Below are 12220 nucleotides of genomic sequence, written 5' to 3'. Positions count from 1 at the left end.
TCTACTCTCCTTTGAGCATTGTTTGGTCTATAATTTTTAATTGATCAGCTCTAACATGTGTAGGCTTGGACCCTTGTAGATTCCCCTCGTTGAATGCTTGACCTTATGTGGGATGTGGAATATTTTTATGATTGTTTCCAAATTAGTATGATCTTAAGCCTGAAATCTTGCATATCATATTTAATTTTCATATCCTGCATCAGGATTGGAGTGTTGGCAAGTGTAAATAGCTAAGGAATGGGAGTGTGTGTCTGAAACATGATTTAAAGTGGGAGCATCACCTGGTAGAAGGTTCATGCAACTAAGTTTGGGCAAAGATTTATTTGCTTCATTCTTTCTAATCTTTACTAGTGCCCTCTTTCACAGGCCAATGTGCTTGACGTACACACTGTAGAGGAACTGAGGAAGGCTCTGTCCTGTTTTAGGTGTTGTTGATGCCTGATTGGTACTGATACTTGCCTTATGATTAAGACTAATCCTTGTGTCTGGTATGCCAATGGGTCATCTGGACTATTCATTATGTGCAGACTGGACAAAGTGTTTGTTTCTAAGGATTGGTATACTCTTTTTGAGGTGTTTTCTTGGTCTTCTTTGACCAGTCCTCTTTCAGACTACAATCCAGTGCTGTTTTAGATGTCTTCCATTTCTTTGGGGCCTCTGATTGTCTAAATTTGAGAATATGTTGCTTCATGACCTAGACTTAAATAAGAAGGTGGTGAATGGTGGAATAGCAAGGTGTTGAAAGATTGGCAAGGTTGAAATTTCATAGGAAGTTGCAATCTTCAAATTTTTTTTAAAAAAGAAGTGGAACATTGATTAGTTTAGAAAGATTGGAGAGAATAAAAATGGAAACTTCAGAAAATCAAATCCTTGGATTTGGACTAAGAAGAAAGGGTGTTGTCGATTGGGGAGAAACAATGAAGATTTTTGCTAAAGAAAGGGCTTTTTGGAGGTGATTAAGAGAGGAAACAATGTCGAGGCAAAAATTGAGAGCCCAATGCCCTGAGGAAGGAGATAATAGTGCCAGTTACTTCAACTGTATGGATGCTAGAAGATGTGTAATTAAATTAAGAGGGTCATGTAAGATTATCACTTCCCTATTTGAATACCTCTTAGTTTCTCCTCTTTAAAATCTTTTTCCATCCATATCACTATCTCAGGTGGATTGCACAGAAGGAAATGTCAATCTGCCAAGGCCTTTTAAACATATGCAAAGTGTAGGCTATTTGAAGTGAGTGAGCTATTCTTGCAGAAATTTAGTAGGGGTACGAAGTCTATGTTTGGCACACTTTTTCTTGAAGAAAGTGGCTGTGCTGGACATGAAAGATTAGATTTCACAACTCTTAGTCTCATGAATACCTTTTGTACCGTTTTAGAAATTCCTGTAGTTAATGGTGTCCCCTTTCAAGATGTATTTATCATGGAGTGATTAATTCTCCATGTTGTGTGTATTGCTGATGCCTGTTTCTGTTCGTTAGGGAAATGGCAAAAATTTGGGTGCCCTATGCAAAATCAACATGATTAAGCCTTATGGCCTGTGTACATTGTGAATCATGCTTAGGTGTATAGGCTTCAGAAATCAATGGAGAGTGAAGATCCTGGAATGTACAGCTACTGCCTCTTTTAATATCCCCTTCAATGGTTCTTCTCTTGACTAGTTTGCGAGTTCTAGGGGCCATTGCAAGGAAACTCTCATCTCATCTCATCTCCTCTTTCTGGTGATGGTTGAACTTATTAGCAAAATGTTTTAAAAGGTTGAAGATGGTGGTTTAATCTTGGATTACAATGTGGGTAACTTGCCTGCTCAGATATTGCTCAATTAGGATAACACTTTGGTTCTTTGTGAGGCATTAGATGTTAAGGTTCAAAGATTGCTTCTGAGATCGGTTACTTTTGCCACGTTCTGGAACATTTGGAAAGAGAGAAATAGATGCATATTTGACAACAAGAAGATAACCGTTGTTGCTTCTTTGGTTGGGTTAAGAGCTCTGTTAGTGAGTGCCTTGGCTACGGACTTTCTCACAAATTTGAAGGTCATGGTAATGGCCAGTGAGCACCATTGTAGAGCATCTTTTTGGGTGGATAATCCCCTTTTGATCAAGGAATGTCCTAATCAAGATTCTAAATATTGATATTGGAGGGCATCTTCAAACGGCTATGTGGTCGTAATGGATTTTTTGGCCAACAAATGTTGGGAAGTGTCAGGAGAAAAGGAAGAAAAATTGTAAACACAAGAATTAATCCTTTTTTTTTTTTTTTGAACAAGCAAGCAACAAACAACTGATTAAAATTAAAACATCCAGGACCTAGTGTCCAAAGTACATGGCTGGGCGATTAGAGATTTCTAAAGGCAAAGAACAAGAATCGATCATTTACTTTTTTTTTTTTTTAACATGCATTCAATGGTGTATCAGGCCCTTCTTTGGTATAAACACTATTACTAGGTTGACCTGTTGAAAGCTGAGTTTCGAGTCTTTCACTTCGAAATTTAGTGACAAAGCATATATTACAAATTCTTTGGTTGACCGTCAATTCTTACCATAATGGGTTTTATACTTTTATTACATTTTCTTATTTTTAACCAAACTCATAGTTAATCGCCACAGATTATTCAAAATTAAAATATATGTTATTACAATCACAAATATCATGAACATATCCTAATGGAAGTAATTGTAAGCATGTTGACATAATCCAATACCACAACTAGGGTGGGGGAGCACCAACAAAGCGTATAATATATGCCATTTTATAGTGTTAAAAATCTCAATTGATCTATTTAATATGAAGAGCTATTTTTTCTTCTTCTGAAAGGTAATGGAATTTTATCGATAGAACCCACACCATTGAAAAACTGGAAAATAAAGAAGGCTAAAAATAAGGAGCTATAATTGGTCAAATGAAAAACAGAAAAATAAAGGTTAAAAATGTGAAAATTTGGGAAAATCAACCGAGTAGGTCCTAATCCTAAGTGAACACAATCAAGCACGATTTGGTGGATTATGGCATGGCATATTGAAATACAACAAAAGGACAAAAAAAAACAAGAAAAGAAAAAAGAAACAAAGGAAAGAAAAACAAGTGATGGTTTACCTGTTTTGCTTGTTTTTCTTGAAATAGTCCACTCCACTTTGATTCATTGAATCTTGCTCCAGTCTTGTCTTGTGTTCTAATCTTCCAAATATGCTTAGATTTAGTCAAAATGGGTTTCTAATCTTCCTCTAAGGTTAAATTGAATAAAAAGAAAGTAGAAAAATTACAGTTCTTTATAAGCATCTTGGCTGTAATGCGACATGCAGGGGGTGTATCAGTCCTAATAGGGGCCATCACCTGCTGACTTTTGAGATGGCTGGTTTTACCTTGTTATGTGTATTGTTACTGTTTGATACAGATCCAATATGCTGTCACAGCCGATATGATACTAATATACAGAACCTTGCCCCTAATGATCTTATAGGGAACCTTGTCAAATTTTGTAGTGAGCTGGATTTGCTTTGTGTTGGGATCTTGGGTCAATTAGTGAAGTTTTATTTTGTTCCTTGAAAAAAATTCTAGCATAAAAAAAAATAAAATAATCCATGGAAGGTATTTTAGGCTTTCAAAGGAACTTTGGATGGCATATAAAAGGCTAGAAGATCCCATTCCATTTGATTGGGGAAAATCAATGATTTTGCAGTTTTCCTTATTTTTCTAACAGGGATGTTTTGCCATTTTGACAAAGTTGCTAAGTTAGGGTTTTAGTCCATCGATCAGTTAGGGCTTTTTATCTAAAGCAATTTTCCTTAAGGGCGTGCTTGGATTGAGGGTAAATGATGGAAAGCTAAAGAAGAAAAATGATGTGACATTTTGTCTGTTTGGATTTCACAAAAAGAGAAGGAAATTCATTTCTTTTCCTTAGCAATGGAGTAAAACCTTTTCTGCGTAAATTCAAATGGTGGGAAAAGAGGTTTTCCTTTGATGTGATGTTTTAGATTGTAAAATTGGAGGGAAAAAAGGTTTCCCTTTGAAAAGTGCAACCCGAACAATGGAAAATGCAAAGGAAAAACATTTTCCAAGATTCTCTATAGCAAAACAAACAAATGCAAAAAGTTTTCTTCCCCTTGTACTTATATCAATTTACCCATCTAGTCATGTCAAACTTTTACTTTCCCTTTAAAGCCCTAGTTTACCCCCAATCCAAACACGCATTATGTGACTAGTAGGGTTTTATACTTTTATCGTGTGTGTGCGCGTCTATATATATATATATATATATATATATATATATATATAATCCCCATTACCAATGGTGTTCCGATGCATTGAGGCTGTCGTTAGTCTACTTTTGTGGCTTTTTGGGAGAAGTAGTCACCATTTAGTCTTTTATTAACAAGGACACATAGCCAGGTTTGGATTGGGTGAAAAAAACGAGGGAAAGTAAAACATAGTTGATGACATAAGCGAGTGTAAAGTTGACATAAGTGAGGATAGGAAATACCTTACACTTGTTTGTTTTGCTAAAGAAATTAGAAGGAAAATGCTTTCCCTTTCCATTTGTTAGTGTTTGGATTGTAATTTTTAAAGGGAAATCTCTTTTCTCTCAAATTTTGCCATTTAAAACGTCACATCAGAGGAAAAACTCTTTTCCTACCATTTGACTTTATGATAAAAAGAAGAAGAAGGTTCTACTCCCTTGCTAAGGAATGAAAATTGATTTCTTTTTCTTTTTATATAATTCAAATAGAGGAAATGTCACATTAAGGAAAAATATTTGCTTTCATTAGTTTTCCTTCGCTTTCCCTCAATCATCCAAACACGACTTTAGGTTCATTTTAGGTGTCTACTAGTTGCAAATTGCAATAACACACGGACATGATAGCCCCTAGTGATTACACTGGTAGTAAACAGAATTTTTTCCCATGCAATTATTTTTGAAGGATAAAAAAATTCGTGTTGGCAGAATTGTTTGCTTGCTAGGAGAGTCATAAACATTGAGATTTATTAGGACATTAAAATGGATTACGGCATAGATCTGGGATATTTAGGGAATTTTTAAAGTATGTGCTTATCAATGGATGGTTTGGATTTTATCCACTCCGAGTCAATGAGTGTTATTCGTGCCATTAAAAAAAAAATAATAAAATAAAAATCCTTTTATGTGAGTATTCTTCACCTTCGCCATTTCTCCAGCTTCTTGGCATTTAGCCCGTGTCCACCCCGTCCTGCTGTAGCTGGCACTAATTAATCTTTTTTGTTAATTAGTTATATATTGGGTTCAATTCTAAGAGTTAGCCTCCAAATTCATTGTTATGCTTATTTTTGTGATTGTTCCTCTGCTGAAGGGATTTACTTCCAGATCTGTGTTTATATTCAGGGCCTATGTGCATCAGCTCTGAGCAAATTGGATCCTCTTAGCCAATCTATTTCTTTCTGAGGAGCCAAAACAAAATAGATTGGGGAAGGCTGCCTTTTAATCTATCTCTGTTTCTGCTCAGGGCATTTTGGATAAACCATGCACCTGACCATTTTGGCTTTAAATATTTCCTCAATTTTAGCATTGACATGTAAATGATTGAAGATCCACTTTACACCAAAATCTTTTATAGTAAGAGGATATGGATCTTCCACGGTGCACTAAAGAATTATTAAATTTTCTATTGCGGTTTTTGCAGGGTGCAACAATAGTAGACCAGATTGTGACTATAACTCCTGCTGAAAACTATGTACCAAAAGTTGAGGTGTGAGTCAACTCCAGATTATATCTCTAGACTACGGTTATTTTAACTTCCTTCTTTAAGATTCAATTGTTTCTTTTTTTTTCTTTCTTTTTCTTTTTCTTTTTTCCTTTATGTCCGCTGCAATTGCATGCAGGGAACGGCAATGGTAGAACAAACCATGAGCATAAGTCCTGTTGATGACCGTGCGCCAGATGTTGAGGTATGCGTAACTTTAGGACCCACTATATCCTGTTTTACTCATTGCTGGACAATATTCTATAATTGAAATGATGTGGTTTCCACATCTTATGCGCCTTACTCATTGTACATGTGTTATATGCAATTTGCACGGCAAGAGGGTGTCACCATGGAGATGATCATCCAAAGTTCAGGCTGCTCAGATGGATGAATTTGGGAAAAAAGGATGGATGGTTGATAAAACTCTGAGTGACACGACACTCAGGGTGCATATGATGCTTGATATGCAGGCATTTAGAAATTGTACATGTGGCATATGTCAATCCAACAAACTGACTAGATTGTGCAGACCACTTTCTCTAAGTCACAATTCCAAGATCAGATTGGTTGAACAATCCTAACCTCTGATTTGTGGACACTTGTTTGTGGAAATAGTACCGTTGCATATTTTTCATCCTTATCCATCCAATCATTGTCCACCAATCTTATAGTTGGAAAATCAAATAAGCTTAATTTTTGGTTCATGATACATCTGCATTGGGTCCCATAATTGGGTGGTTCAATTTGACTACTTGTATGCCATGTGTGGAATTTTTGAGTAGTTTCTAAGTGCCTGGCTGTGTGTGTATTATCCATCATGCTGTGCCAGTGGATCAAAGTTTTTCTCTAAAACTCCATCTTCAAATGCCTAGGATTATCTCATAAGCCTGATTGTTGTATTTTCTCATCTCAATGGGTGGGTCCTCCTGACGAGTCGCTTAGATGTCCCATGTTTGCATGTAGGCTTTGAGTAAGGTGTGAGAGTAAGGGGGTGCGAGTACTGCTTAAAAGTCATTTCTTGTATTTATTTATTTATTTTGAGGTATTTCATTTGTTTTTATGGACCATTCTTCAAATTCTACCCTTTCACCCCTCTTCATGTAGTCTGAAAACACCTCTCCTAGCAATGGACGGGTATATGTGAGTAAAGCTCAAGATGTTGTCACGAGTATGTTTGCAAAGGGTTCAGCTATTGGACAAGATGCCATGAACAAGGCTAGAGCATTCGACGAGAAGCATCGCCTGACAGCCAATGCATCTGCTAAAGTCATTTCCTTTGATAGAAGGGTTGGGCTCACTGAGAAACTAACTGTGGGCATCTCAGTTGTTAATGAGAAAGTGAAGTCCGTTGATCAAAGGTTGCATGTATCAGATAAAACTATGGCAGTGTTAACTGTAGCAGAACAGAAGCTGAATGATACAGGATCTGCTGTCAAAACGAACAGGTACGAAGGACCTTTTCTGGTATGGAATGTGCAAAATCACTGATGAATCATGTTATCAAGATCATGCTTGCAAATATGAAGATGGTGAATCCATTAAGTAGTTACTTATGTGTTGGTCATATATCTTGATCTGAGGATAGTATTAATAGCATCCTTGGTCTTGAGTATCCAATACCAAATACAAGGTGTTGTTGATGATTGATGACACTTGGGTTTTTGCCCAGGGATTGATTACCCAGTCCATTTATCTGATGGGTCCCACCAAGGACACCTACTCTCCTGAAAGCCTCCTTTATGGGACATCCTAACCCTTGATTGCTAACTCACAAATAGATTCTAGACCATTATTAAAAAAACAACTGTCGTTGTTCAATGGACAAAAGGCCACGTATTGGATCACTAGCATCTCAGTTTGGGGAAGTTTTGTAGCATGTTCCATCCTTTGTGGTGCCATCATACCAGTGATCTAGATCATCAATCTATTAACCCTGCTTGTTCAAACAGATGACCTGTGGATGCTATGCATATCCTTGGGTCAGGGATCTTTTAATGCCTAAATGAGAGGGTCAGACCCATCATTGGGCTATATGTAGCATAGAAATCTTGAAGACCATACGGTGTATTGTCAACTTATTTTTATTACTTGAGGATATGTACATGGTAGCTTCGAGCTCTCAGTTGCAATCAGTGGGGGCCATGGCTCGGTGATCCAAATCTTTTGTATAATGGATCTACTGTTGATGGGGTATTTTGCCCAATGATCCCCCTGACAGAACAGTCCCAACTACTTGATCGACAGCCTGTAAATGGGTAGTTACAAACAAAATACCGCAACAGTCTCCATTCAACAGTGAACTGAAGATTGAATTTAGGATATTCCAATCTGCAGATTTTTGAAGGAAAAATCCCCTATGTTGTGTCCCCCATCCATGTTGAACCAAGTTCATGCTTAACAGGATCACCCATTTCCTTTATTGTGATTTCGTAGGTCACTTTTTGGACTGAATTGGGAGTCGAAGAGTATCAATAATGATTGACTGCACTTTCAAGATATTATTTGTTGACTTCAGATTCTCAAACTGATCATGACCTATGCAACTTAGACACTGTGTCACGGTTAGACATGGTGGTCCTCGACAGCCTGACAATCACACAAATGACAAATCTATATGTTTATTTGGCAATATCAAAACATACACTAACATATAATTGCCAGGAAGAATGCCCATTACTGAAAGCATCAGATAGAAAATGTATCCAGATTAACCGTACATTGAAGGTTGAACCTCTAAAGTAATTATAACCAAATTATGACTTGGAAAAGTGGGCCACACACAATTGACATCTGTTTGTGTTTTAGTATCTGCTCATTGGTGCTCATAGACCCTTGGTGCACAGTAATCCTGTTGGCTTGATACATTTTTTGTTATTTTCCTGTTTTTGTACAGGTATGTTTCTGCAGGAACGGCGTGGCTAAATGGTGCTTTTAGCAAGGTGGCGAAGGCTGGGCAAGTTGCAGGTGTGAAAACAAGAGAGAAGTTCCAGTTGGCAGTGTCAAACTTAACTGCAAAGGTAAGCTCCATTATCTCACCTCTTCCCAGTACACCATGCAATGATGTGGTTGCTGGATTTTCTCTTCTTCTACATCTTAAAAGCTAGAGTCATGAAAAAATAGTGCATTGTCTACATGGAGTAACCCAAATGAGTGTCCAATGTTCGCAAATTATCTAAAGCTTGGAGAACTTGTCTTTTAGCAAATGCCATAGTCACCTTATAATTCTGTCTATCCAAAAAGAACTGCATCTGGGATTTCTTTTGACTGCTGAAAATGATTGGTGAATGTCCAAGTGCCTGGTTGTAACCTACTGTTACCATTTCTCAAGCAGTGGCAGGTCTAAAGCACTGGTCCAGCTTCAGTACCTTGCAATTTCTTGGTGGTTTGGGTCATAAATAGCTTATCTTCTACTCGCCATTGCTGCTCCTAACTCTTGCATCCATTCCTGCATGCCCTTTTTGGTAACTGCCATTCGGTGCTTAGGATCCTTCCATAATATTTCCATGCAGTCGATTATGAATAGACTTGGAGAAACACACGAGGTGCTTTGCTACTGCAATTCCTCCTGCACCAGAAACTCAAAGACATGATATTTGTTGACTTTCTTATAGAGCAGTGGTTTCAACCAGAACTACCATGATACCCAATTCCAGCAACTGTCTTAGTTGCATAATCCTTCTAACCGGGTGCCACCAATGCTTTCAGTTCTGCTTTCGACCTGTGCTCCCACTGTCGCTTCATGGTTGTTTATACTTGCTGGCATTGTTTAACAAATGCTTCCCCACTCCCACACTCAAATCTATTGCCGCTTCGCTTGTTGCTTCCTGCAACAAATGCTTCCCCACTCCCAATAGGTAATAATATGAGAGAAAGTAGACGTAGGTGGTTTGGCCATGTGCAACAGAGACCAAGAACTGTGCTAGTTAGGAGTGAGTTGGTTCAAGTTGGAGGCTCTAAAAGGGTAAGGGGAAGCCCTAGAAGGATGGGGGAGATAGTAAGAAAAGATTTGATTGCCTATGGTTTAATTGAGGATATGGTCCTTGATTGAGTGGAATGGTGGAACAAGATTCGTGTAGCCTTGCGATAAGGTTAGATGATGATGATGATGAGTTAGTGACAACCACCTTCATCCAGAGAAAATCCATGGGTTTTGCGGGCCGCCCACCCCGAGTGTGCGCCTGCATCCTACAACCCACCCCACTCCAGCCTGGTGTGAAAATGCCCCTGCATTAATCACCCTCGATGAAGAGTCTCGAACACGAGACATCCTGCTCTGATACCAATTTGATCCAGGGCAATTAACCACTTGCTCTAAAAGCTCGAACTGATAGATCATGGCGAATCAATCCCTTTATCTCATAGCCTAGGCTCCAAATTCATGGGTTAGGTCCTCAGTCGAACCCTCCTCGTGGGTACCAAATCCATGGGTTCCGCCCCCTTGTGGGCCCCAAATCCATAGGTTCCGCCTCACACGAGTCACCTGCCTCACATGAACCCCAAATCCATGGGTTCCACGGGCCGCTCACCCCGAGTGTGCCCCTGCATCTCACAGCCCACCCCACTCGAGCCTGGTGTGAAAATACCCGTGCATTACTTCCAGAGTATTAAGGAAATATTTGACCATTGCCTCCCATTCCAAAGGAAATTTCTTGAAAACTTATCAAGTAAAGATAATTTTGTATATTAACCTTCCAAAAAAAAACAAAAAAAAAAGAACCATTGAAAGCTTCTTGATCCCTTTTTAGGAACCATTACTAGGATCATTAGTAAGGATATGAAGTAAATGGGAAACTCGGAGAGACTAGCCTCTCTTTTTTTTTTAGCCTTAATTAGAGTGGTTCTCCCTGGGATTAAAAAGGTCTTTGAAAAAAAATAAAAATAAAATCCAAATTCCTTGATTATCATCACTATTGAGTCTAGCTTGTCTCATGGAATGCCTCCATAAAAGCCACAAATTTGCTTATACCCTTCTTGATCTCAAACTCTTTGAACTTTTCAAATCACATGCTGACCTCCAACTGAAATTGATAAAATCTTGACTATTGATCTTGGGTCCAAGGAAAGAATTCTTAGCATAAAGTTATTTATTTATTTATTTATTTATTATTATTATTATTATTATTATTTTTATTATTTTTATAGTAATCAACAATCACTGTTTTAGTAATAACTGGTTCCTCAAAGGCTTGTTCTTCACGACCAAGCTTGTCAATGCTGTTTGATCTTCTTCTCCCAGTCACTATTTGATGGAAAGATATCATCTTGTTTGCATGTAATCACTTCCTACTTGTAGCATTGAATTCTAGATTTTAAAATTAAACCATATCATTTTTTTTTCTGTTAATAAAAAATATTAGAAACAAGATTTTTATGTTCAGTTATATTAATCTTTTATTGGAGACCTGTTCAACTTAAACTTCTATTTGTATTCAAAAACTTAGTAGACAGTAAATATAAAGTATGGAACCATGGACTCTTCTCGTGCTGATTGGTTTTCTTAAGAACCAATGCTTCGTGCTTGTATTGGTCTTTGACACCCATCATTTCTCAACACTTGTTGTTTGAATGTTGCTTAACTGCTGAATACTCTTTTCATCATATTCTTGGGTTCCTTTGTTTCAATCTAACAGTCTGATGTCAAAGAGGAGAAACTGTTCTTTTCATGAAATTGCAGATCTTGTTGATTTTTGAATTCAAGTATCCTTATTCCCATTTTCTTCTACTAACTTCTTTTTTCTTTTTATTGAAAATAGGATCCCATTGCCACAATGTAAGCCAGTAGCTTCTAGCTTCAATGATGTCTGGGAGGTTCTTCAGGTCATTGTCTGAAGGAATTGGGCTTCTCCATACATAATTTCTACAGTTGATGGATTGATATCTGAAGGCACATAAGTTGGGTGTAGTAATGGCGTTGAAGCGATGAATGCGAGAAATTTTCTTCATTTCATATTGCTTTGTGGTAGGCTTTGTGAGCTTAGATATGCAATTGTGCTTTGTATTCATTTGATTTCCTTTCCCCCCATTCGTAGGTGTAAGTTTGCAAGTGGGAGCTGTGTATTTTCTTGTATTATTGTTTGCATTTTCCATAGGATGTTTGATTCAAAATTTTATTGTTTCTCATGTTTGATTGCCCAATATGAATGAAATCGATTGTTATTCTTTACAGTTCCTTGGTGTATCTCTCTCTCTCTCTCTCTCTCTCTCTCTCTCTCTCTCTCTCATTTGGTTTCTTTCATTCTCTCCCTTTTCCCTTCTCTCGTGGGTTTGGGTTTGCCGTTCATAAAGACTGGTGTCAACAGATGTTTTGGTGTAAAATATCTACACCAAGTTGGGCCATTCAATGGTTAGGTTTGACATATTTGTTCCTTTTTCTTGACCTGACCCGAGGTTGGGTGGGGTTTGTTTTGAGACCTCACCTATTCCGACTCAACCCAAACCTGACATTATGTGCAGTACACAGGCAAATGAGGGTTTTTATTTTTATTTTTATTTTTATTTTTTTTATT

The 12220-nt window shown here is 37.7% G+C and overlaps 1 protein-coding gene across 1 annotated transcript in view; it reads left to right on the top strand.

Annotated features, from left to right (window-relative positions):
* The window catches only part of LOC131232544 (binding partner of ACD11 1), a 39761-nt gene extending 27882 nt beyond the window's left edge, over positions 1-11879 (top strand). Inside the window, exons 4-8 of the mRNA XM_058228849.1 lie at positions 5652-5717; positions 5851-5916; positions 6819-7159; positions 8608-8731; positions 11468-11879. Of these exons, the coding sequence (XP_058084832.1) occupies positions 5652-5717; positions 5851-5916; positions 6819-7159; positions 8608-8731; positions 11468-11488 (618 nt within the window). The 3' untranslated portion in view covers positions 11489-11879. The remainder of the gene's footprint in view (positions 1-5651; positions 5718-5850; positions 5917-6818; positions 7160-8607; positions 8732-11467) is intronic.
* The last annotated feature ends 341 nt before the right edge of the window (positions 11880-12220 follow it).

This window comes from Magnolia sinica, chromosome 18 (assembly GCF_029962835.1).
Source record: "Magnolia sinica isolate HGM2019 chromosome 18, MsV1, whole genome shotgun sequence".
NCBI lineage: Eukaryota > Viridiplantae > Streptophyta > Magnoliopsida > Magnoliales > Magnoliaceae > Magnolia > Magnolia sinica.
The sequence above is the reverse complement of the archived record's forward strand: the minus strand, read 5'-3'. Positions and strand labels throughout refer to the sequence as shown.